Source organism: Bos indicus, chromosome 21 (genome assembly GCF_029378745.1).
Source record: "Bos indicus isolate NIAB-ARS_2022 breed Sahiwal x Tharparkar chromosome 21, NIAB-ARS_B.indTharparkar_mat_pri_1.0, whole genome shotgun sequence".
In the NCBI taxonomy this organism is placed as follows: domain Eukaryota; kingdom Metazoa; phylum Chordata; class Mammalia; order Artiodactyla; family Bovidae; genus Bos; species Bos indicus.
In genome coordinates, this window is record NC_091780.1 from 41,348,007 (window position 1) to 41,375,740 (window position 27,734).

Genomic DNA, 27,734 nt, shown 5'->3' on the forward strand with positions numbered 1-27,734 from the left:
AAACAGAGACATTCCTTTGCTAACAAAAGTCCATCTAGTCAAAGCTATGGTTTTTCCAGTGGTCATGTATGGATGTGAGAGAAAGCTGAGCACTGAAGTATTGATGCTTTTGAACTGTGGTGTTGGAGAAGACTCTTGAGAGTCCATTGGACTGCAAGGAAATCTAACCAGTCCATCCTAAAGGATATCAGTCCTGGGTATTCATTGGAAGGACTGATGCTGAAGCTGAAACTCCAATACTTTGGCCACCTGATACGAAAAACTGACTCATTAGAAAAGACCCTGATTCTGGGAAAGATTGACAGCAGGAGGAGAAGGGGATGACAGAGGATGAGACGGTTGGATGGCATCTCTAACTCAATGGACTTGAGTTTGGGTAGACTCTGAGAGTTGGTGATGGACAGGGAGGCCTCGCGTGCTACAGTCCATGGGGTTGCAAAGAGTCAGACATGTCTGAGCGACTGAACTGAACTGTATACTCCATGGGGTCGCAAAGAGTTAGACACGACTGAGTGACTTCCACTGTATCCTACCTATTCAATCATGTACCTCCTGATGGTTGTTTTTAATTTGAAGTGCTTCAAAAGCACTAGCATGTATTTTTCTATTGTTGTTGTTTATCAGTCGCTAAGTCGTATTCGACTGTTTGCGACTACATGGACTGCAGCATGCCAGGCTTCCCTGTCCTCCATTATTTCCTGGATTTGCTCACATCCATGTCCGGTAAGTCAGCTCTTCACATCAGGTGGCCAAAGCATTGGAGCTTCAGTATATTTCTACAGGAGAACCCCAATGTTGAGAAGTGTTGGTCAAAGAGTTATTTTCCAAGAGTTGTATCAGTGTATGCTCCCAGTAGATCCGTATGTACATTTTACTACTACACCCTCCTAGTACTGGATGTTGTAAATCATTTTAATTTTTGCTAATCCAAGAACAGAACATTAGTTTTGGGGTTGTGTGGCAGCACAATATTCACATCAATATATTTCAGTTAATTTAAAAAATTTATTAGCACCAGAATATCTAGTACAGTGACTGGTTTTGTTAGATTAAAATATGTCCTGTAGTGAATATTTTCTTTAAAAAGTTCTTAAGTCTGGATCTACTCAGGCTCCCTGAAATAGTCAGTGGGTACATACTGCAGATCTTCTTTGTTCATGAAATGCTATAGCATTACTTGAATAGTGTTTGTATTCAAATTCACCTAATTCACTCTGGGGAGAAAAAGGGAATAACAGTTTAAATATGCAAATAACTTGATATTCCATTCAGTAAACGCTAGCCCTAGGTAATTATACATTAAGCCTTACTAGTCTTATGAAAAAAATGTCAGTGACTTTAACGGACTCTCCACTGCTGATGAGAAATTAATCTCATTGGACTGATGGCAGGGTTGCTGGTGATAACTGTCAACATTTTGGTGGAAGAAATTGAAGTACTCATTAAGCATCCTAAAGAAGGAGTGGTTAACAAAAACTCAAGGGACAAACATTAAAACAAAACAAAACCTGACTATATAGTCTTATTTTAAAAATCGTATATGTATTCTCTCTCTCCCTCTGATTGGCTTTTTGTCTTCCTCAAACAGAGTGTGGAAAGAGGTCCTGACGGTGCCGAGGCAAGTCTCAAGAGACCTAGAGAAATTCCGTATTAAGGACCTGGAGGGTTTGTTTTTTCACTTCTGGTTACAGCTGGTGCGTACGCGAGGCGAGGAGTAAACATCCGGGCTCGCTTGGTCAGTTCTTTACTTGAAACGAAAGGAGAAATTAGGCACATTTCCCGGTGACTCAGACGATAAAGAGTCTGCCTACAATGCGGGAGACCCGGGTTCAATCCCTGGGTCGGGAAGATACCCTGGAGAAGGAAACGGCCACCCACTCCAGTATTCTTGTCTGGAGAATCCCGTGGATGGAAGAGCCAGTCCATAGGGTCGCAAAGAGTCACTTCACTTCCTTGAAGGGAAGAAAATTCAGCACGTCTCAATCCATTTCAGAAACGAGAGAACACTCACGAGCCACCGGGCAGAAATACCAATCCCGCTCCGTCACTTCTCTTCAGACCTAAGCAGGGAGATTCAAAAGAAACTGAAGCGAGGAGAACAGACGAGGAAAGCCAACGCGAGGTATTAGAACAGGGACGTGCCTCTTCTTCCGCGACTTCCGCGTCACCGCGGGCCCCGCCCTTCATGGGGCGGGGCTGAGCGTTCCTTCCGGGTTGCGGGCGGAAGTGGGAGAATTTGAATCGTGTGGGCCGTTTGGTGTAGCAGCTCGAGGATGGCGTGTGGCGCAGCGCGGGAAGGGAAAAGTGACACGGCCTCTCTGGAACTTCTGCCCAGCGCGCCTCGGTGAGTGGATGTGGAACAGCAAGATATGGAATATTCCAAGGAGAGAAGCAGGACCGTCGGATGGGTCAGGGGGTCGGGGAGACCGGACAGTACAGCGGGGGCCTCGGAGAGCCTTTGAGGTGTCTTGTAGTGGGGCCGGACGTGAGGACTTTGGAAGTTGGCGCAGGGGGAGCCTCTCCCGGGTTAGCGCTCCAAACAGATGGCGTACACACCCCAGCTCTACAATATTGGGGATTCGGAGGCCCGACCGCCCCCGAAACTTTAAACTGTCGACTTTCTGGTAATTGCAATTCAGTATTTGCGCCAAATAGGCTCGAGTACTGCAGCTTCAGCAGTAGTTATTGCTAAAGTATTACCATACCCAAAAGAATCTTGCTTTATTAAAGGTGGAAGGTTGGGAGCAGGTTTAGAATGAAGAAATGTTCTACGTTCCTTCTAAAAGGAGAAGTCTTTCTTACAGTGGACCGCAGGAAATTGGCAGTCTTTGAAATACCTGGTGGGGATTTAAATTGAAATCTGAGTATCCTTTGTATGCAAAACCCGGATATTTTTCGTGTACCGCAAAAATCCGAGACTCTTGCTTATTTAAATTGGCTGTATGGTAACAGCGGTGAGTCACAAGGGTGTTAGTTTGCTAACAATAGGGATAAGGTTTAGTTCCACAGACCTGCCTTTTCATCCCCTTCATTCATTGGCCGATTGGGTTGTTGTGGAGTCATTTCGAAAGTACTAAATTTTCTGACGTCAGGTTTTGTTTTGGGTTTTTATTTTACTTATTTTTAATGACCGACTGCCTCAAAAATCAATTCTATCTAACCTCCCAACAAAGTCATGCCTTCTGGAATAGTTTAAATGTGTACCCTACTTGTAATCTATAAGTAAGCATTTAAATGTGTAGAAATTTTATATCTTGGCTTGTTGAAAACTGTCAGACTAATTTTGTGTTGCTTTATAGGATCAGATATTTTATGCTTCTTCTAAGATTTTAACATCAAAGTATCATACCATATAAACGTATAAGTTTCTTTTAAAAAGTAGGACTTTTTCAGAATAAATATCCCTTTGTCCAGTGCTGGCTACTCCTACTCCTCCGTCCCTGCTAATGAACTTTTGTTTCATTATTAGCCAGGAAAAATAAATGTAAATATTCAGTAGTTATGGTCATTAAAATTTAAACATTAATGTAAGACTGCAGCAAGACATTAGCTGTACTTTGTTAAGGTTTGCTTAATTCAGATCTTATGATTCTACTTATTATAAGCCACCAGCAAATAGTAATTTCCCCTGTAGAATTCGTCTCTACATTTTCTGTTCCTTTTCCTTACCTGGACTCTTTGGTTTTTTTTGCTGTGTCTACCAGAATCAGTGAATTTCAATTTTTATTGTGTACACATTACCTTGAAGGATTTGTGAAGTGCTGATTCCTGTATTTCAAATCTCAGAAATTATAATCCCATAAATCTGGAGGATAGTGTTCTGTAAATTTAATTTGAAGGTTAGTAATTTTGATGAATATTTTAAAAACACTGACTTGGTCTCTCTTAGAGAAGCATTGTAATATGTTGGTTAAGGTCATGAAAGTGGACAGATTGCTTGCATTTGAATTCTGTTCTTGTGACTTTGTAGCTGCCTGACCCTAAGGCTGTTAGTTCCTTAACCTTTCAGTGCTTAAATTCCCTCAATTATAGTGGAGAAAATAGCAATATCTATCTGGTAGGACTATTGTGAGGATCAAATGAATTAAACACATTAAAATCTTAGAATAGTGTGTGGTACATAGTGAATGATACATGCATCTGCTATGATATCGAGTTACTCTAAGCATTATACGTACATTATGTCATTAATCTTCAAAATAGCATTGTAATATTTACTATTATTTTCAGATAAGAAAACTGAGCCTATGAGGGTTTTAGCAGTTTGTTCTCACACAACTAGTAAAATGTTCAAACTAGGACAAAAACTAGATTTTGTTAGAAATTTTATACTTCTTATTGATTGATTTATTGTAATGCTTCTTGCCTCTGTCCTCAATCTCTCCTTCCAAATGTTGCTCTTTAAAAAATTTCTGATGGCCTCTCATCATCTACCACATATATTTCAAATTTCTTTGCCTTTATTTTTTTTTCAAAAACCTTCTCAATCTGGTTCCAACCTCGTTTTAAGAATTATCCTCATAATTTTCTGCCATTCTTTTCCATCCTGTGATGTTCTGTGGTATTACCACGATACTCCAGATCTCTTCTATCATATTTGTGCAGTTAGTCATTGACCTTTTATATTTCTTCTTAAAATTTGACCTAGTAGGTTTCAGGTTCCTCTCTAGACTTAGCCAGTGAAGTGGTTCTTCCTCAGTGCAGTTTGTATGTGTGCTAGTGTGCTCAATTGTGTCTAACTCTTTGTGATCCCATGGAGCCCACCAGGCTCCTCTGTCCTTGGGATTTTCCAGGCAAGAATACTGGAGTAGGTTACCATTTCTTATTCCAGGCATCTTCCCAGCCCCGGGATCAAACTCAAGACTCTTGCATCTCCTGCACTGGCAGTCAGATTCTTTATCAGTGGGAAGCCCTCAGTGCATGGTTTAGTTGTAAACAAAATAGCTCTTGTCTTCTTTTGTCTTTGCAGTTCTAGGTTCAGAACAGTATCTTTATAGTCTGAAACTGTGTGTTCAGGGGGTGCTTGTTATTTTAAAAATTTTAACACATTATGTCTTATTAAGCTGAAAAAGTTAAAAATTGAAAGATGACAGAATATAATTCTGTGTAGCTGTGGTAGAGATTTTAGTGATATCATATAGTTTGTAAATTATACAACTATGGAAAAACAAGTATTGAAGTTGTAGAATTAGAAGACATTTTATGTGGGAAAAAATTTAAGATTTTTAAAAATTTCTTTAAGAGCAGTATTTGCTAATATTCACAGAACTCTGAATGCTTTATACATATTTCTCATTTAACCTTTAGAGCCATTTTATTATTATCCCTGTATTAAGGTGAAAAAACTGAGGCAACAAAAGATTTAGTAACTTTAAAAAAAAATTTTATTTTGGTTTTTTTTGCATTTAATTTCCTTCCATGCAGGATTTTTTTTTATTATAAGATATATTTTAAGTGTAATTTAAAAATTAACTTTATAACAGAGAATTAGCCTCATTTGTACACAGATGATCACTTCTACATTAATTCAGTTCTAAGTTAAGAGAATATTGGGAATTAAAAACAGAAAAGTTTGCCTTTCCTTTTTGATTTAAACAGGTAAGATTGTTACCTGACTTCATTGCTCACAGCCTTTTCTTTAGAAACCTGTCAGTGTTATAGGCACATCATTCTGATGACCAGAGAGTAAAGGTTTGGACTTAGGAGCATATGATCCCACATACCTTCTCCAGCCAAAGTAGTTATTTGAATCAGAGCTCAATGTCTGATGCAGCTAGACCATTCACATCATTTCTTGAATTTTGGAATTGGTATATCCAGAGACTGTTGAGAACCAAGGTGGAAAGGTCGTTACATTCTAAGATGACAATAAAATGATGAAGAAACATGAACAATGGACATTGAGAGCCAGAATATAGAGAGGGAGGGAAGGAAAACCTATTCACGGAGGACTAGCTGTGAAGTAAGTCAATATAAACTTATAACTTAATTGCTTTTCCTTTTAAAGATTGGATTTTTGTAAGAGCAATTTTGTTGTTGTTTAGTTGCTAAAGCATATCTGACTCTTTTGCATGGACTGTAGCCTGCCAGGTTCCCCTGTCCATGAGATTTCCCAGGCAAGAAATCTCTTGCCTCCTGCAGCCGATCTTCCTGACCCAAGGGTCGAACCCGTGTCTCTTGTATTGGCAGGCAGATTCTTTACCACTCAGCCACCTAGGAAAGCCAAAGAGCAGTTTTAGTTCACAGCAAAATTGAGGGGAAAATGATAGAGATTTCCCATGTACCGCCTTCCCCACACATGCATAGTCTCTTCCATTATAAACATTCCCCTTTAGTGTGGTACATTTGTTACAATTGATGAGCTTACATTGACACAAGGTAAAGTCTGTAGTTCACTCCATGTGATGATATGTTTGTATACAAAGGGAAACTTCAACTACCTTCAATTACAACTTTTTACAATAATGCCAGTGTCCACGTTAATTGGTATTTTGTTTGTCAAGTGAAAGTGAAAGTCAGTCATGTCTGTGCCACCCCATGGACTATACAGTCCATAGAATTCTCTAGCCAAAATCCTGGAGTGGGTAGCCTTTCCCTTCTCCAGGGGATCTTCCCAGCCCAGGGATCGAACCCAGGTCTCCTGCATTGCAGGTGGATTCTTTACTAGCTGAGCCACAAAAGAATATTAAAATTACTGAGGGAAGCACTGGTGGGTGTCTCTCTTAGTATGTAAGCTTATGTTAACTCTTAAGAGAGTTAAACCCAAACTAAATGCTAAGTCTTGGCTGGGTTTTGTATTTTTTATGCCTCTCTTTTTCTGTAGTGCTTCCAGTAGCCTAACATCAAACAACTTTTTTTGGTCTCAGATTTTCTAATTTAGCTATTTTTCTGGAATGCTGCTATTGAAATTTCTCTTACAAATGAATGGTATTTGTAGTAGTAGTAGTAGGCTTTGTAGTTTTGAAATATTTGGGGCTTATTCACTGTGGAATTGGTTTAGAACTGGTGTGGAGTTTTTCATTGAAGAATATCTCACGATCAGTTTTATTGATCCATTTTTCCTATAACTTCCTTTGCAATGATTCTAAAGTAAAATACTTTTATTCATACGCTTTACCATCTGAGCCACCAGGGAAATCCTTTATTCATTTAGTAAATATTTACTGATCATTATGCTGGGCATGGTTGGATGTTTTTGTTTTTCAAGTCTCCCATAATCTTAGTCATCATAAGGATACTTCAGGATTATATAGTGCTTTACAGTTTATATAGCTTAACAGATTCTTTAGGATGTTATGACCCTGCAAGGTAATAAATTTCCCATAAGGAAATTGAGTCCTGCTCTAAATCACACATAATTCCACAGTTCTCACTAGGGCAAGAACCCGGTTATGAATTTTTTTCCTTCCATGGTGCCTCAGTGATAAAGAATCCACCTGCCAGTGCAGTAGGTGTGGGCTCCATCCCTGTGTTGGGAAGATCCCCTGGAGGAGGAAATGGAAACCCACTCCAGTATTCTTGCCCGGGAAATCCCATGGACAGAGGAGTCTGGAGGGCTACAGTCAATGGGGTCACACAGAGGTCAATACAACTTAGTGACTATACAACATCCGCAGATGATGTTATACATCCTGTGCCTGCTTACTCAGTCGTATCTGCCTCTTCACAACCCCATGGACTGTAGCCCACCAGGCTCCTCTGTCCATGGAATTTCTCAGGCAAGAATACTGGAGTGGGCTGCCATTTCCTACTCTGGGGATCTTCCCAACCTGTGGATCAAACTCATGTCTCTTGTGTCTCCTACATTGGCAAGTGGATTCTTTATCAACTATTTCACCTTTGTTGTTGTTCAGTTGCTAAGTCATGTCCAATTCTTTGAGACCCTATGGACTGCAGCACTCCAGGCTTCCCTGTCCTTCATTATGTCCCAGCATTTGCTCACGTTCATGTCCAGTGAGGTGGTAATCCTATCTAATCATCTCAACCTCTGCCGCCTCCTTCTCCTCTTGCCCTCAGTTTTTCCCAACATCAGGGTCTTTTCCGATGAGTCAGCTCTGCATCACGTGACCAAAGTATTGGAACTTCAGATTTAGCATCAGTCCTTCCAGTGAGTATTCAGGGTTGATGTCCTTTAGGATTGACTAGTTTGATCTCCTTGCAGTCCAAGGGACTATCAAGAGTCTTCTCCAGGACCGCAGTTCAAAAGCATCAATTCTTCAGCACTCAGTCTTCTTTATAGTCCAACTCTCAGGTCTGTACATGACTACTGAAAATGCCATAGCTTTGATTCTATGGGCCTTTGTCAGCAAAGTGATGTCTTTGCTTTTTAATACACTGTCTAGGTTTGTCATAGCTTTCCTTCCAAGGATCCAAGGGTCTTTTAATTTCATGACTGCAGTCACCATCTGCAGTGATTTTCGGGCCCAAGAAAAGAAAATCTGACACTGCTTCCACTTATTCCCCTTCTGTTTGCCATGATGTGATGGGACCAGAAGTCATGTTCTTCATTTTTGAATGTTGACTTTTAAGCCACCTTTTTACTCTCCTTTTTCACCTTCATCAAGAGGCTCTTTAGTTCCTCTTCACTTTCTGCCATTAGACTGGTATCATCTGTGTATTTGAGGTTGTTGATATTTCTCCCAGCAATTAGCATTAAGTAATATTCCGTTGTCTAGGTGTACCATAGTTTATCTGTTCATCTACTGAAGGACATTTTAACTGTTTCCAAGCTGTAAGCATCTCTGTGAAAGTTTTGTTGTGAACATAAATTTTTATCTCTTTTGGTTAAATACCAAGATGCATGACTGCATAACTGAGGTAAATCCTGCTTGGCTGTGGTATATAATTCTTTTTATACATTGTTTGATTTGATTAGCTAATATTTTATTGTGGCATCTGTATTCATGAGTTTGTGTTTTTTTCTTTTGTGATGTCATTGTCGTTTTGGGGGGTTTTTTTTGGTATTAGGTACATGCTGGCTTAATGGAGTAAATTGGAAGTAGTCCCACTCCTTCTGTCTTCTAAAGATATTGTAGAGAATTGGTATAATTTCTCCTTAAATGCTTGATAGAATTTTACAGTGACCCATCTGGGCCTGGTGCTTTCTGTTTTGAACGGTTACTAATTATTGATTCAGTTTCTTTAATACAGTTATATTCAGATTGTTTATTTTTTATTGTGTTTCAGCAAAAGTTGTGTTTTTCAAAGAATTGGTTTGTTTTATGGGGCTTCCCTGATAGCTCAGTTGATAAAGAATTTGCCTGCAATGCAGGAGACCACTGTTTGACTCCTGGGTTGGGATGATCCTCCGGAGAAGGGATAGGCTACCCACTCCAGTATTCTTGGGCTTCCCTTGTGGCTCAGCTGGTAAAAGAATCCACATGCAGTGCAGGAGACCTAGGTTCAATCCCTGGGTTGGGAAGATCTCCTGGAGAAGGGAAAGACTACCCACTCTAGTTTTCTGGCCTGGAGAATTCCATGGAGTCCATGGGGTCACAAAAAGTCAGATACAACTGAGCAACTTTCACTTTCATCCAGCTTATCAAATTATCAAATTTATGGCCATAGAGTTGTTCATGTATGTGTTAGTCTCTCAGTTGTGTCCAACTCTTTGTGACCCCATGGACTGTAGTCTGCCAGGCTCCTCTGTCCATGGAATTCTCCAGGCAAGAATACTGGACTATTGGAGTGGGTTGCCATTCCCTTCACCAGGGAATCTTCTGGACCCAGGGATCGAATCTGCATCTCCTGCATTGGCAGGTGGGTTCTTTACCACTAGTGCCACCTGGGAAGCCCAGAGTTGTTCATAGTATTGCTATATATATATATATATATATATTTTTTTTTTTTTCCCAATGCCACATGGTTCTTGAAAGTTTAGTTCCCTGGCCAGAGATCAAACGCATGCTCCACTTGCTCCCTGCAGTGGAAGAGCAGATTCTTAACCACAGAACTTCAGGGAAATCCCTCCATCCATTTGCTTTTAATCTATGTTTAAAGTGGGTATTGAGATAACATATACTTAGGTCTTGGAGAAGGCAATGGCACCCCACTCCAGTACTCTGGCCTAGAAAATCCCATGAATGGGGGAGCCTGGTAGGCTGCAGTCCATGGGGTCGAGAAGAGTCGGACACGACTGAGCAACTTCACTTTCACTTTTCACTTTCATGCATTGGAGAAGGAAATGGCAACCCACTCCAGTGTTCTTGCCTGGAGAATCCCAGGGACGGGGGAGCCAGGTGGGCTGCCGTCTCTGAGGTCGCACAGAGTCAGACACGACTGAAGCGACTTAGCAGCAGCAGCAGCATACTTAGGTCTTATTTTTTAATCTACGGTGACAAATCTGTCTTCTAGTTGGTGCATTTAGACCATTGGCATTCAAAATGATTATTAATATGGATGAATTAATAAATATTAATTCATATAAATATTTGTTAATTCTACCATATTTGTTACTGTTTTGTATTTGTTGCCCTTGTTCTTTGTTCGTATATTTAGCTCCACTCTGTGGTTTTAATTGAGCATATAGAAGTTTTCATTTTACGTATTCCTGGAAACTTCTTTATATAGATGTAAATTTCTGACCTTTATCATTTTCCTTCTCTTTCAAGAGCTTCTCATAGCATACCTTGAAAGGCAGGGTCTACTGGCAACATATTCCACCAATTTTTGTTTAAGAAAGTCTCTATTTCTCTTTCATTTCTAAAGATAATTTCACAGGATACAGAATTCTAGGTTTTTTTTCCCTCCCCTCCCTGCCCCCAATACTTGAAATATTTCTCCTTTAAATATTACTCCTCTCTGTTTTTACTTGAGTAGTTTCTGAGGAGAAATTGGATGTAATCCTACTCTTGTTTATCTATTAGGTAAGATTATTTTCCCCTGTAACTTTTTTCAGGAGTTTTATTCTTTATCTTTAATTTTCTGTAGTTTGAAATAATATGTGTAGGTGTAGTTTTTGGCAGTTACCCTGCTTGGAGTTCTGCAACTTCCTGTATCTTTTGTCTGGTGTCTGCATCACTGTTATTGTTTCAAATGTTACTTCTGTTACTTTCTATCTTCTGGTAGTCCAAGAACTTTTGTTAGCTTTCTGTGGTTATCTCACAGTCCTTGGACATTCTCTTTTTATTTTTGTTGTTTTCTCTTGGTTTTTGTCCTCTTTGCTTTTTAGTTTTTAAAGTTTCTGTTCAGATATTTTTAAGCTTTTAGAGGTCTTTCCTCAGCCTTGCCCCATCTGCAATAAGTCGCCTATGTATAAAGTTTAAAGTTGTGAATTTTCAAAGATTGGAATGTGTGTTTGCATGTCCAGTCACATATTATGTGTGTGGCATACGTCGTCACATGTGTGCATCCCCTACAAATGGTTGTGCCTTTGTATAGTTTTGTTGTTGTTGTTCAATTGCTAGGTCGTATCCAACTCTTGAACTCCATGGACTGCAGGTTCCTCTGTTCTACCCTATCTCCTGGAGTTTGCTCTGATTCATGTCCATTGAGTCAGTGATGCTATCTAACCACTCATCCTCTGCCACCGTCTTCTGCTTTCGCCTTCAGTCTTCCCCAGCATCAGGGTCTTTTCCAGTGAGTCGGCTCTTCCCATCAGGTAGGTGGCCAGAGTATTGGAGCTTCAGCTTCAGCATTAGTACTTCCAATGAAAATTCAGGACTGATTTCCTTTAGGATTGACTGATGTGATCTCCTTGCAGTCCAGGGGAGTCTCAAGCATCTTCTCCTGCACCACAGTTGTAACACATCAATTATTCAGCACTCAGCCTTCTTTATGGTCTAACTCTCACATCCATACATGACCAGTGGAAAAACCATAGCTTTGATTATATGGACCTTTGTTGAAAAGGTATAGTGTTTTACTGTACAGTAATGTACTCAACATTCAGAAAACTGAGATCATGACATCTGGTCCCATCACTTCATGGCAATAGATGGGGGAATGGTGGAAACAGTGAGAGATTTTATTTTAGGGGGCTGCAAAATCACTGCAGATGATGACTGCAGCCATGAAATTAAAAGACGCTTGCTCCTTGGAAGAAAAGTTATGACCAACCCAGATGGCGTATTAAAAGGCAGAGACATTACTTTGTCGACAAAGATCTGTCTAGTCAAAGCTATGGTTTTTCCAGTAGTCACGTAAGCAGAGACATTACTTTGCTGACAAAGATCTGTCTAGTCAAAGCTATGGTTTTTCCAGTAGTCAGGTATGGGTGTGAGAGTTGGACTATAAAGAAAGCTGAGTGCTGAAGAATTGATGCTTTTGAACTGTGTGTTGGAGAAGTCTCTTGAGAGACTCTTGGACTGCAAGGAGATCCAACCAGTCCATCCTAAAGGAAATCAGTCCTGAATATTCACTGGAAGGACTGATGCTGCAGCTGAAACTCCAATACTTTGGTCACCTGATGTGAAGAACTGACTCATTAGGAAAGACCCTGATGCTAGGAAAGATTGAAGGCAGGAGGAGAAGGGGACGACAGAGGATGAGATAGTTTGATGGCATCACCAACTGGATGGACCTGAGTTTGCGTAAACTCTGGGAGTTGGTGATGGACAGGGAGACCTGGTGTGCTGCAGTCCATGGGGTTGCAAAGAATTGGACGTGACTGAGCAACTGAACTGAACTGAACTGAATGTATAGAATACAGTATTTTTATTTCAAGCCCAGGATGTCTGGAGTATTAAAGCAGTGGTGATGTAGCTGGTACTACTAAGTACTGCTAAGCTGGTACTATAGCACAAAGCAGTAATGATGGAAACAAAAGTGAAAATAATTGAAAGAGTGGAGCAAGGTGAAAAGATGGCAGATATTGCACATTCTTATAACATGAATTATTTAACCAGGCATGATTCTAAGAAACAAAAACAGGGTCATGGAACAGGTGAAGTCTGCTATGCCAATGACGTTGACAATAATATCAAAGAAGCATGGAAAAGTGATGGAGAAACTTCTCTGTGTGGCTGCAGGATCAGTGTCAGTGTCAAGTCCCTTTCAGCTGAATGCCTTTATGAAGGCAGGAAGCTCAATGCCTTTATGAAGACTTGAAGAAGAAACTGAGTGAAGAATCAGACGGCATCTTTTAATGCCGCCTTGGCTGGATTCATGGGTTCGAGGCTAGAGCCAGCCTTCATAGAGTAAAAGTAAGTGGCGAGGTGGTGAGTGCAGATACACTAGTTGCCCATTAATTTCCTGAAATACTTTAATAAATTATTGATGAAGATGCGTGTTTACCTGAGTAGGTATCTTGTGGATGAGACCAGACTGTACTGGAAGAGGATGCCAAACCGAAAGTATATCAGTAAGGAAGAAGAGTGATGCCAGGCAATAAAGCAGCAAAAAAATAGGCTAACTCTGTTGTTTGGTGTCAGTGCTTCTGGCGATATGAAGCTGAAAATTCTCTTTTCATTCAGCTAATCATTCAGAGAACCTAAGAGCCCTTAAAAACATAGCCAAGGGCTCTCTTCCTGTTATGTGGAATAGTAACCCCAAAGCCTAGGTTACACAGGCCATTTTCCAGGACTGACTCTTCCACCACTTAATCCTGGAGATAGAGAAATATTGCTTGGAGAAGGACATAGCCCATTCAACATTCTTTTGCTACTCAACAGTGCTCCAGGCCACCCTTCATTCATGATTGACTTCATCCTACCGTCAGAGGAGTGCATCTGCCACCAAATATTTTGTCACTCATCCAGCCTGTGGGCCAGGGAGTTATAGCAACTTTCAAGAAATATTTACATCACACTTCTTGTCAGGCAGTAAAGGTGGGTGATGAATCAGGAACAACCTTGTGACAGTTTTGAAAAGACTATAACATCTACAAGGCCATAAAAAACATTGACTTTGCTTGGCATGAAATTACAGCCGTCACCATGAATGGGGTTTGGAGGAACCTTTGCCTGTAGTTTGTTCATGATTTTCATGTATTTGAGAAGGTGAATAAGGAGTCCAAAGAAGTCTTCTGCAGCATATTCACCCTTAGCAAGATGTTAGAGCTAAATCTGTAAGAGGATGATTGCACTGAACTGCAGCTTACTAATGAAGGCATGATGAAATAAATAGAGGCCGAGAGAAAGGACCGAGAGAGACCAGAGGAAGAAGTAATTGAAGAATTCATAACACAGGAAATGGCAAGAGAATTTTCTTGATTTGAGGAAGCACTGTTAGTTTTTGAGGCATAGATCCCAAGTGTAGAACAGTACATGAAGGTTGTAGCCGCCGTTCAGAATGTAGCCCAGTGCTGAAACCATGTCATCTATGATGAGAAAAGAAGAGCTACTACCCAGACATCACTGAATAATTTTTTCAAGAGGGTAGATAGAATTGAATCCACCAAGGAACCAGAACCTGTGCCATCAACGTCAGGCATGAGTGAAATTGCAGCTTGCCCTACGTCTCCTACTGCTGGTGATCCTTCAGCTCTACCACCTACCACTTTCTCTTCCTCCTCTAGTCAGTAACTCATCTTGCCAGCTCACTTGATGCCATCTCCTGTGTGCCAGTTGTTGTACTGTACTGTAAGATTCAAAATTTTTATTTTTCATGTTTATTTTTTATGTGTTATTTGTGTGAAATATTTTAAACCTTCTGCAGTACAGTACTATATTACTGATTGTGTTAGTTGGTTACCTGGGCTAACTTTATTGGACTTAGGAACACACTCTCAGAATGGAACTTGTTCATATGTGGGGACATTGAACTAGTTAGTTATTCTACCAAAGACATTCTTCATTTCCATTAGCGTTTTTGATCTCTAGCATTTCTTTCTGGTTCTTTTTTAGGATTTCTGTTTCTCTGTTTACATTGCCTATCTGATCTTGTATATTGCCTACTGTATCCGTTAGAGTCCTTAGCATATCACTCATAGTTTTTTCAAATTCTTTGTTCTAACAGGAGTGGATAAAGATGATGTGGTACATAAGTACACTAGAATATTACCCAGCCATTAAAAAGAATGAAATAATGCCATTTGCAGCAACATGGATGGATCTAGAGATTGTCATACTGAGTGAAGTAAGTCAGAGAAGGAGAAGTAATATATGACATCCCTTATATTGGAATCTAAAAAGAAATAATAAAAATGACCTTACAAAACAGAAAGAGACTCATAGACTAGAAAACTAACTTTTGGTTCTGGGGTGGAACTTTTGGTTCGGGGGTGGGGTGGAAGAGGGTGGGCAATGGGAAGGGATAGTTGGGGAGTTTGGGATGGACATGTACACACTGCTGTATTTAAAATGGATAACCAATAAGGACTTAGTGTATAACACATGGAACTCTGCTCAATGTTATGTGGCAGCCCTAATGGGAGGGGAGTTTGGGGGAGAATGGATATGTGTATATGTATGGCTCAGTCCCTTTGCTGTTCACCTAAAACTATCACAACATTGTTAATTGGCTATACCCCAATACAAAATGAAGAGTTTTAAAAAATCTTGTTTTGATAAATCTATCAACATGCCTGCCTTGTCTGGTTCTGATGTTTGCTCTGCCTTTTCAAAATGTGCATTTAGCTCTTTGATATGTCTTGTAATTTTTTTCTTGATAGCCAGATATGAGGTACTGAATAAAAGGAATTACTGTAAATAAGCCATTAGTAACAAGGTGGTAAGATGTAGAAGGGAGGTGTTTTCTAGTTCTGTGATTAAGTCTCATTCTTTTTAAGGCTATGCCTCTGGACTGTGAAGTTTACAATATCTTAGTTTTCTTCTCCCCTTTTCCATGGGACAGGATGGCTAGAGTATGGTGGAGTTTGGTATTAATATTTTTCTTTTCCTGGGTCATTTAGGCTCTGATAATACACTAGCAGGTTAGGCTCTGGCTAATTAGTTTCTCCTGAGGGAAGGCCTTATTAAGAAGAACAGACTGCTTTGGTGTATTTTAAAATGGGCTTCTCCGGTGGCTCAGCATTAAAAGAATCCTGCATTGCAAGTGCCCCAGGATACATGGGTCCGATCCCTGGGTCAAGAAGATCCTCTGGAGGAGGGCATGGCAACCCACTCCATGGGGAATCCCATGGACAGTGGAACCTGGTGGGCCACCGTCCATGGGGTTGCAAAGAGTTGGACACGACTGAAGCAACTTAGCATGCACTAGTTTCCCCTGAGGGAAGAAAGAACAGAGTGCTTTAATATATTTAAAAATGGTAGTTTACCCTCGCCTTGCCAGTCATAAGGGAATTTTTCTCTGATATTTACTGTGGACTTCTGGTTGCATTCCTGGTGATAATGGTGAGGGGCCCTCTGATTGTATGCCCCTTGAGTTTTTAACTCTCAAAGTTGTCCACACTGAGCCCCCAGCAATTAGTCAGTTATAGTGTAGGTTTTCCTGCCTGGATACTGGATCCCACAGCAGTTTCAGCCGGTAACTCTTTGCTCAGGTAAGCTGTGATTCCCTGTGTTCACCTCTTTCCAGTCTCAGAGGGCAGTGGTTTGTCGTTACCTCTCTTACAGAGACAAGAAATATTGATTTGTCTTTTCAACTCTTGTTAGGATGGAGAGGTGGCTTAAAAGCATCTTTCGTAGTGCTTTTCCTTTAATTTAAATAAATATCTTTATTTTTTTTAAATGGTGGTTAACTTTTAAACATCCGTCTGATAGTATAATTGTATAAAATAAAATTCACCCATTTTAAGAATATAGTTCAATGAGTTTTAGTACATGTATTTCATTATATTAATATTCCAAAATTTGTTTTATCAGTTGTCTGTTGATGGAGATTTAGGTTGTTTATAGTTTTTGGCTATTACAGATAAGGCAGCTGTGAACATTTGTGTACAGTGAACATATACCTTCATTTCTCTTTGTTGCCCATCTACCTATCATATGGTAGGTGTCCATTTAACTTTTTTTATCAAAGTGAAATTCACATTCATAAAAATAACCATTTTGTTGATTAAAGCTCTAAATGTAAGATCTGAAACTATAAAACTCCTAGAGAAAAACATAGGCAAAACACTCTCTGACATAAATCACAGCAGGATCCTCTATGACCCACCCCCAGAGTAATGGAAATAAAAGCAAAAATGAGAAATGGGACCTAGTTAAACTTAAAAGCTTTTGCACAACAAAGGAAACTATAAGCAAGGTGAAAAGACAGCCTTCAGAATGGGAGAAAATAATAGCAAATGAAGCAACTGACAAAGAATTAATCTCAAAAGCAGCTCCTGCAGCTCAGTTTGAGAAAAATAAATGACCCAATCGAAAAATGAGCCAAAGAACCAAACAGATATTTCTCCAGAGAAGACGTACAGATGGCTAACAAACACATGAAAAGATGCTCAACATCACTCATTATCAGAAATGCAAATCAAAACCACAATGAGGTACCATCTCACACCGGTCAGAATGGCTGCTATCAAAAAAGTCTACAAATGATAAATTCTGGAGAGGGTGTGGAGGAAAGGGAACCCTCTTACACTGTTGGTGGGAGTGCAAACTAGTACAGCCACTATGGAGAACAGTGTGGAGATTCCTTAGAAAACTGGAAATAGAACTGCCACATGACCCAGGATTCCCACTGCTGGGCATACACACCGAGGAAACCAGAATTGAAAGAGACACTGGTACCCCAGTGTTCTTCAGAGCACTGTTTACAATAGCTAGGTCATTGAAGCAACCTAGATGTCTGTTGGCAGATGAATGGATAAGAAAGCTGTGGTACATATACACAATGAAATATTACTCATCTATTAAAAAGAATGCATTTGAATCAGGTCTAATGAGGTGAATGAAACTGGAGCCTATTATACAGAGTGAAGTAAGTCAAAGAAAAACACCAGTACAGTATATTAACACATATATATGGAATTTAGAAAGATGGTAATGATGACCCTATATGTGAGACAGCAAAAGAGACACAAAGGTAAAGAACAGACTTTTGGACTCTGGAGAGAAGGTGAGGCTGGGGTGATTTGAGAGAATAGCATTGAAACATGTATATTATATGTGAAACAGATTGCCAGCCCAGGCTCCATGAATGAGACAGGGTGCTCAGGGCTGGTGCACTGGGATGACCCTGAGGGATAGGATGGGGAGGGAGTTGGGAGGGGTATTTAGGATGGGGAGCACATGTACACCCATGGCTGATTCATGTGAATGTATGGCAGAAACCACTACAATATTGTAAAGTAATTAGCCTCCAATTAAATAAATTTTTTTAAAAAGTAACAATTTTGAAGTGTATAGCTCAGTGCCATGTATTCACACATGCACAGTGTTGTGCAACCATTACCTCTATCTAGTTCTAAAACATTGTCATCACTCCAAAAGGAAAAGTCATACCATTAGACAGTCACTTCACATTTCCTATTTTGCCATCCCTGGAAACCCCAAATCTTCTCTGTCTCTATAGATTTACCTGTTCTAGAGACTTCATATAAGTGAGATTATACAGTCAATCTTAAAGGAAATCAACCCTGAATACTCATTGGAAGGACTTAATGCTGAAGCTGAAGCTCCATCCAATACATTGGCCACCTGATGCAAAGAGCCAACTCATTGGAAAAGATTGGGAAAGATTGAAGGCAGGAGGAGAAAGGGGGCGACAGAGAATGAGATGGTTGGATGGCATCATCGACTCAATGAATATGAATTTGAGCAAACTCTGGGAGATAGTGAAGGACAGGGAAGCCTAGCGTGCTGCAGTCCATGGGGTCATAGAGTTGGACACTACTTAATGACCAGACAACAACAGTACATAAATGACTTTTCATTTCTAGTTTCTTAGTATATTTTTAGGATTCATGTATGTTGTCACATAAACCAGTACTGTATTTTCTAAAATAGCTGAATAAAATTCTGTTGTATGGCTATACCACATTTTGTATACCTGTTATTGATTGACAGAGAAATGAGTTTCTGTTTTTTAGCTATTGTCTGTATTGCTGTTAGGAACATTTTTGAGCAAGTATTTGTTTGACTGTGCATGCCAAATCACTTTAATCATGTCCAACTCTTTGACCCCACGGACTGTAGCCTGCCAGGCTTCTCAGTCCATGGAATTTTCCTGGCAAGAGTACTGGAGTGGGTAGCCATTCCTTTCTCCAGGGGATCTTCCTGACCCAGGGAACAAGACCCTACATCTCCTACAGCTCCTGTGTTTCAGGCGGATTCTTTATTGGTGAGCCACCAGGAAGCCCTTTTTTTTTGAATATCTGTTTTCAGATCTTTTCAGTAAGTACAGGCTTCCCCAGCCATCTGAAAGTATAGCATTCATATGACATCTTTTGTAAGCTGAAATGGGATAGAATAAAGAACTATCTTTTTTTGTAAATGAAGATCCTTTTTGGATTTCTTTTTGGTTAACAAAAACACATATTAATGTGGGTCTTTTGTAAAAGTAAAGTGGCATAAAGGAAACTTTCCAAAACTGTACCCAGTGTGATTGTTGGGTAATGTGACAATTCTGTGATGCCTTGAGCAACTGCTGAACTACTGGTCCACAGTAGCTGTACCATTTTACATTCTCATTAGCAATGTATGAGGGTTGCAGTTTCTCCATATCCTTGCCTTTGCTTGTTTTCCTTTTATTTTCAATTATGGTAACCTTAGCACAGATCTCAAGTGTGGTATCTCATTATGGTTTTCATTTGCATATCCAAAGGTCCGTCTAGTCAAGGCTATGGTTTTTCCTGTGGTCATGTATGGATGTGAGAGTTGGACTGTGAAGAAGGCTGAGCGCCGAAGAATTGATGCTTTTGAACTGTGGTGTTGGAGAAGACTCTTGAGAGTCCCTTGGACTGCAAGGAGATCCAGCCAGTCCATTCTGAAGGAGATCAGCCCTGGGATTTCTTTGGAAGGAATGATGCTAAAGCTGAAACTCCAGTACTTTGGCCACCTCATGCAAAGAGTTGACTCATTGGAAAAGACTCTGATGCTGGGAGGGATTGGGGGCAGGAGGAGAAGGGGATGACAGAGGATGAGATGGCTGGATGGCATCCCTGACTCGATGGATGTGAGTCTGAGTGAACTCCAGGAGTTGGTGATGGACAGGGAGGCCTGGCGTGCTGTGATTCATGGGGTCGCAAAGAGTCGGACACAACTGAGCGACTGAACTGAACTGAAGGAATATGATGTTGAACATTTCTTCATGTACTTGTTGCCCATTTAATTATTTTCTTGGAAGAAATGTCTGTTCAGATCCTTTCTGTTTTTCAGTTGGTTTGGTTTTTTTTGTTGAGTTGTAAGTTTCTTATATATTCTGGATACTAGATCCTTATCAAGTCAATTAGTAAGTTCAGTCGTTTAGTCGTGTCCAACTCTTTGCAACCCCATGAACTGCAGCACGCTAGTCTTCCCTGTCCATTACCAACTCCCGGAGCATGGTCAAACTCATGTCCATTGAGTCAGCGATGCCATCCAACCATCTTATCCTCTTTTATTCCCTTCTCCTCCTGCCTTCAATCTTTCCCAGCATCAGGGTCTTATCAAGTAGTGATTTTCAGGTATCTTCTCTTTCCAATCTGCTCTTTCTTTCTTTCTGCTTCTTGTAATTTTGGTGTCATGCATAAGAAACCATTGCCAAATCCAAGGTCATGTTTTTTTCTGAGATTTTTATAGTTTTGGCTCTTACATACTAAATCTTGAAACCATTTTGAGTTAATTTTTGTGTGTAGTGTGAGATAGAGATCCAACTTCATTCATTTGCCTGTGGCTACCCAACTGGCCCAACACCATTTGGTGAAGAGACTGTTCTTTCTTCACTGAATGGTTTTGACATTTTTGTTGAAAATTAATTTATCATAGATGTATGGATTTATTTCTTGGCTCTTAACTTTTTCTCTATGTTTTTCCTATGCCAGTCTCAGCATTTTTTTATTATGATCGTGTTGTAGCAAGTTTTCAAATTGGGAGGTATGTTCATTCAACTTTTTACATTGCTTTAATTATTCAGGCTCTCATAATTTCTTATGAATTTTAGGATCAGATTTTCCATTTCTATAGAAATGATCATTGGACTTTTATACAGATTGCCTTGAATATAGATTGCTTTGGGGAGAATGGCCATCTTAAATATACGAAGTCTTCCAATCATGAACATAGTTCTTTCCATTTATTTGGGTTATTTCATTTCTTTTTGCAGTGGTTAGTGGCTTTCCATATATAAATCTTGTACCTCTTTGTTATATTTATTAAGTAGTTCAGTCCTTTTGATGGTATTAAAATGTTGTGGATTGTTCTTTGCTGTTGTATAGAAATTTGACTGATTTTTGTGTGTGTGTTGACCTTGCATCCTACCACTTATTTTGGATTTGTGAACTCTCAGAGTGTTTTATGAATTCATTAGGATTTCTTACATATAAGATCATGTCTTCTACAAGTAGAGCTACTTCTTGCTTTCAGTTTGAAAGTGAAAGTGTTAGTTGCTCAATTGTGTCGGACTCTTTGCAGTCCCATAGACTATAGCCTGCCAGGCTCCTCTGTCCATGGAATTCTACAGGCAAGAACACTGGAGTGGGTTGCCATTTCCTTCTCCTAGGGATCTTCCTGACACAGGAATCAAACCCATGTCTCCTGCATTGCAGGTGAATTCTTTACCATCTGAGCCACTAGGGAAGTATAGGTGTTTTTTATTTATTTTCTTGCCTAGTTATTTTGTCTAGAACTTCTAATACAATGTTGAATAGATACAGTGAGAGTGGACATCACTGTTTTGCTCTGGATCTTATGTGGAAATTTTCAGTTTTTCACCATTGAGTTTGATGTTAGCTGTGGGTTTTTCATAGATGCTCTTTATCATGCTGAGGAAATTCCCTTCTGTTCCTAAATTGATCAATGTTTTTTGTCATGAAAGAGTGTTGGATTTTGTCAAATGACTAGCTAAAGGTTTGTCAATTTAGTTGATCTTTTTTAAGAACTAATTTTTTATTTTATTCTCTGTTGTTTTTCTGTTTTTTTTTTACATTTATATAAACTCTCATCTTTATGAATTCCTTCCTTCTACTAGGTTTGGTGTCACTTCTAGCTCCTTGAGGTATAAAGTTACTCTTTGGGGATCTTCTTTTTCAATGTCTGCATTTCCAGTTATAAATTTTCCTCTGATCACTCTTTGCTGTATACTGTAGGTGTTTTTTTTGTTTCAGTTCAGTTCAGTCGCTCAGTCGTGTCCAACTCTCTGCACCCCATGAATCACAGCACACCAGGCCTCCCTGTCCATCACCAACTCCCGGAGTTCACTCAGACTCACGTCCATCGAGTCAGTGATGCCATCCAGCCATCTCATCCTCTGTCGTCCCCTTCTCCTCCTGCCCCCAGTCCCTCCCAGCATCAGAGTCTTTTCCAATGAGTCAACTCTTCACATGAGGTGGCCAAAGTACTGGAGTTTCAGCTTTAGCGTCATTCCTTCCAAAGAAATCCCAGGGCTGATCTCCTTCACAATGGACTGGTTGGATCTTCTTGCAGTCCAAGGGACTCTCAAGAGTCTTCTCCAACACCACAGTTCAGAAGCATCAATTCTTCGGCGCTCAGCCTTCTTCACAGTCCAACTCTCACATCCATACATGCCCACAGGTTTTGGTTGTGCTGGGTCTCTGTTGCTGCGCAGGCTTTTCTCTAGTTGCAGAGAGGGAGGGCTGCTCTCTAGTTGGAGTGTGCAGGCTTCTCATTGCAGTGGCTTCTCTTGTTGTGGAGCACAGGTTCTAGGATGTGTGAGCTTCCGTAGTTGCAACTCCCAGGCTCCTAGAGCTCAATAGCTGTGGCACATGGGTTTAGTTGCTCTGTGGCACATGGGATATTCCTGGATCAGGGATCAAACCTGTGTCTCCTACATTGGAAGACAGATTCCCTACCACTGAGCCACCAGGGAAGCCCTATCATAAGTTTTAGTATGTTATGTTTTTATTTTCATTGGTCTCTAAGTATTTTCTAATTTCCCTTTTGGTTTCTTCCCTCTTTTGCTCATTTAAGATTGTGTTGTTTAATGTCTGTATTTTTGAGAATTTTTCAGCATTCTTTCTTTCCTTTGCTTGTTGTCCATATTGTTGTTTCTTTCCTGGAGTGTGTGTTCCACTCCCAAGTTCGTTTTTTGACATCAATATCACCCTGTTACCAAAGCCAGATAAAGACACTATAGGAAAAGAAAACTACAGGGCAATATCCCTGATGAATATAGATGCAAAAATTCTCAGCAAAACACTCGGAAACCAAATTCAGCAGTACATTAAAAGGATCATACATCATGATCAATCAGGATTCATCTTTGTGTGTAAGAATGGATCAATATATACAAATATATAAATGTGAAACATAATACAAGTGAGTTTTTCCAGATGGTGGTAGAGGTAAAGAACCCGCCTGCCAGTGTAGGAGATGAAAGTGATGCAGGTTCGATCCCTGGGTCGGAAAGATCCCCTGAAGTAGGAAATGGCAGCCCACTCCAGTATTCTTGTCTTGCGAATCCCATGGATCAAGGAACCTGGCTGGCTACTGTCCAAAGGGTCGTAAGGAGTCAGACACAACTGAAGCAACTTAGGACAACACAAATGGAAGGAGAAATAAAAAAGTCATCTCAAAAAATACAAGAAAAACTTTTAAGAAAATCCAGCATCCTTTCCACCTATCAGAACAAGATCCAGTTTCCCCCACAGTTGCTCACATCAGAAAGCTATAAGCCTCTTATCCTCATCCCTCAGAAGGCAGACAGAATGAAAACCACAGTCACAGAAAACTAATCAAACTTACCACATGGATCACAGCCTTGTCTCGCTCAATGAAACTATGAGCCATGCTGTGTAGGGCCACCCGGGACGGATGGGTCGTGATGGAGAGTTCTGAAAAAACGTGGTCCACTGGAGAAGGGAATGCCAAACCACTTCATTATTCTTGCCTTGAGAACCCCATGAACAGTATGAAAAGGCAAAAAGATAAGATGCTGAAAGATGAACTCCCCAGGTCGGTAGGTGCCCAATATGCTACTGGAGAAGACTGGAGAAATAACTTTAGCAGAAAGAATGAAGAGACAGAGCCAAAGCAAAACAGCACCCAGTTGTAGATCTGACTGATGATGGAAGTAAAGTCCGATGCTGTAAAGAGCACTATTGCATAAGAACCTGAATTGTTAGGCCCATGACTCAAGGTAAATTGAAAGTGGTCAAACAGGAGATGGCAAGAGTGAACATTGACATTTTAAGACTCAGTGAACTAAAATGGACTGGAATGGGTGAATTTAACTCAGATGACCATTATATCTACTACTGTGGGCAAGAATGCCTTAGAAGAAATGGAGTAACCCTCATAGTCAACAAGAGTCCAAAATGCAGTACTTGGGTGCAATCTCAAAAACGAAAGAATGATCTCCAAGGCAAACCATTCAGTATCACAGTAATCCAAGTCTATGCCCCAATCAGTAATGCTGAAGAAGCTGAAGTTGAGCCATTCTATGAAGACCTACAGGACCTCCTAGAACTAACACCCAAAAAATATGTCCTTTTCATTATAGGGGACTGGAATGAAAAAGTAGGAAGTCAAGAGATACCTGGAGTAACAGGCAAGTTTGGCCTTGGAGTACAAAATGGAGCAGGGCAAAGGCTAACAGTTTTGCCACGAGAATGCACTGGTCATAGCAAACACCCTTTTCCAGCAACACAAGAGACAGCTGTACACATGGATATCACCAGATGGTCAACACTGAAATCAGATTGCTTATATTCTTTGCAGCCAAAGATGGAGAAGCTCTATACAGTCAGCAAAAACAAGACCAGGAGCTGACTGTGGCTGAGATCATGAATTCCTTATTGCCAAATTCAGACTTAATTGAAGAAAGTAGGGAAAACCACTAAACCATTCAGGTATGACCTAAATCAAATAGCTGACGATGATACAGTGGAAGTGACAAATAGATTCAAGGGATTAGATCTGATAGACAGGGTGCCTGAAGAACTATGGACCGAGGTTTGTGACACTGTACAGGAGGTGTTGATCAAGACCATCCCCAAGAAAAGAGAAATGCAAGAAGGCAAAATGGTTGTCTAAGGAGGCCTTACAAATAGCTGAGAAAAGAGGAGGAGCAAAAGGCAAAGGAGAAAAGGAAAGATATAACCATTTGAATGCAGAGTTCCAAAGAATAGAGAGGAAAGATATGAAAACCTTCCTCAGTAATCAATGCAAAGAAATAGAGGAAAACAATAGAATGGGAAAGACTAGAGATCTCTTCAAGAAAATTAGAGATATCAAGGGAACATTTCATGTAAAGATGGGCACAATAAAGGAAAGAAATGATATGGACCTAACAGAGACAAAAGATACTAAGAGGTGGCAAGAATTCACAGAAGAACTATACAGAAAACATCTTCGTGACCCAGACAACCACGATGGTGTGGTCACTCACCTATAGCCAGACATCCTGGAATGTGAAGTCAGATGGGCCTTAGGAAGCATCACTATGAACAAAGCTAGTGGAGGTGATGGAATTCCAGCTGAGCTATTTCAAATCCTAAAGTATAATGCTGTTAAAGTGCTGCACTCAATATGTGGCAAATTTGGAAAACTCAACAGTAGCCACAGGATTGGAAAAGGTCAGTTTTCATTCCAGAGAAAGGCAATGCCAAAGAATGCTCAAACTACCGCACAATTGCAGTCATCTCACACGCTAGCAAAGTAATGCTTAAAATTCTCCAAGCCAGACTTCAACATGAACTGAGAACTTCAGATGTTCAAGCTGTATTTAGAAAAGACAGAGGAATGAGAGATCCAATTGCCAACATCCACTGGATCATTGAAAAAGCAAGAGAATTCCAGAAAAACATCTACTACTGCTTTTATTGACTATGCCAAAGCCTTTGACTGTGTGGATCATAGCAAACTGTGGGAAATTCTGCAAGAGATGGGAATACCAGACCACCTGACCTGGCTCCTGAGAAATCTGTATGCAGGTCAGGAAGCAACAGTTAGAACTGGACATGGAACAACAGGTTCCAAATAGAAAAAGGTGTACGTACGTCAAGGCTGTCTGTATATTGTCACCCTGCTCATTTAACTTCTATGCAGAGTACATCATGAGAAATGCTGGGCTGGAAGAAGCACAAGCTGGAATCAAGATTGCCAGGAGAAATATCAGGAGAGATGTGCAGATGACACCACCCTTATGGCAGAAAGCGAAGAAAAACTGAAGAGCTTCTTGATGAAAGTGAAAGAGGAGAGTGAAATTGTAGGCTAAAAGCCAACATTCAGAAAACTAAGATCATGACATCTTTTCCCATCAATTCATGGCAAATAGATAGGGAAACAATGTAAACAGTGAGAGATTTTATTTTGGGGGGCTCCAAAATCACTGCAGATGGTGACTGCAGCCATGAAATTAAAAGACACTTGCTCCTTGGAAGAAAAGCAATGACCAACCTAGACAGCATACTAAAAAGCAGAGGTATTACTTTGCCAACAAAGATCTTTCTAGTCAAAGCTATGGTTTCCCAGTAGTCAGTCCTGTATGGATGTGACTGTTGGACTGTAAAGAAAGCTGAGTGCCGAAGAATTGATGCTTTTGAATTGTAATGTTCTTGAGAGTCCCTTGGACTGCAAGGAGATGTAACCAGTTACTCCTAAATGAAATCAGTCCTGAATATTCATCGGAAGGACTCATGCTAAAGCTGAAAATCCAATACTTTGGCCACCCAAGGTGAAGAACGGACTCCTTGGAAAAGATTGTGATGCTGGGAAAGATTGAAGGCAAGAGGAGAAGGGGACGACAGAGGATGAGATGGTTGGATGGCATCACCGACTGGATGGACATGAGTTTGAGTAAGCTCCAGGAGTTGGTGATGGACATGGAAGCCTGGCGTGATGCAGTCCCTGGGGTCTCAAAGAGTTGGACATGACTGAGTGAATGAAATGAACTGATCATCCTTTCATGATAAAAATTCTCAACATAATGGGTATAGAAGGGGGAAGTACCTCAACATTTTAAAGGTCATAGATGACAGGCTCACAGTTTTCATTTTACTCAATGGTAGAAGGTTGAAAACTTCTCCTGTAGGATCAGAAACAGGACAGGGGTGCCCATTCTCACCTCTCCTGTTCAGTGAGTACTAGAAGTCCTAGCCAGAGCAATCAGGCCAGAAATAGAAATGAAAGCATCTATGTCAGAAAACAGGAAGTAAAAATATGTTTGCAAATAGCAGGATCTTATTTATTGAAAACCCTAAGAATTCCACCAAAAAAACTGTTAATACAGCCACTCAGAGTGAGTGGGAGTCTGGCTTACTTGATTATATTTGTTATCTATTGCTGTGTAGCAGATCACTGCAAAACTTGGTGCCTTATAAGAACAGACATTTATTATTTGTCAGTTTCTGTGAGTCAGAAATTTGGGAACAGCTTAGCTGTGTGATTCTGGCTTTGGGTCTTCCATGAAGTTGCTCTTAGGCTGTCAACCACACTGCAGTCTTATAAAGGCTTGAATGGGGCTGGATGATTTATTTCTAAAATAGTTCACATATATATGATTGTGGGTAAATGCCTCAGTTCTTTGCCAAGTGGAGCTCTCCTAGGAGCATCGTGAGTCTTTAGGACATGGCAGTAAGCTTCCTCTAGTGCAAGGGATCCGTGATAGAGAGAAGGAGGAAGTCATAATGCCTTTTATGACCTAATTACGCTTTGTCACTTCTGCCAGACTATTTGGTGGAAGTTACTAAGCACAGCCACAGTCAAGAAAAAAAAAGATTAGGCTCCAACTTTTGAAGGGAGGAGATTCAGACTGAATGTCAGTGACTGACCAAGTGGAGGTAAGCAATACAGGAG

At 40.3% G+C, this 27,734-nt stretch overlaps 1 protein-coding gene across 9 annotated transcripts in view; it reads left to right on the forward strand.

Moving 5' to 3' along the window:
- The first annotated feature begins 1,690 nt into the window (after window positions 1–1,690).
- Window positions 1,691–27,734, forward strand: part of G2E3 (G2/M-phase specific E3 ubiquitin protein ligase) — a 77,492-nt gene continuing 51,448 nt past the window's right edge. For 3 of the 9 annotated variants that reach the window (XM_070775410.1, XM_070775414.1, XM_070775416.1), the window contains exon 1: window positions 1,693–2,344. In XM_070775410.1, coding sequence (XP_070631511.1) covers window positions 2,274–2,344 — 71 coding nt within the window. In that variant the 5' untranslated portion in view covers window positions 1,693–2,273. Of the gene's footprint in view, window positions 2,345–14,895; window positions 15,016–22,383; window positions 27,719–27,734 lie in introns of those variants that run through there. The other 6 variants (XM_070775412.1, XM_070775419.1, XM_070775420.1 and 3 more) reach the window with 5 other exon arrangements.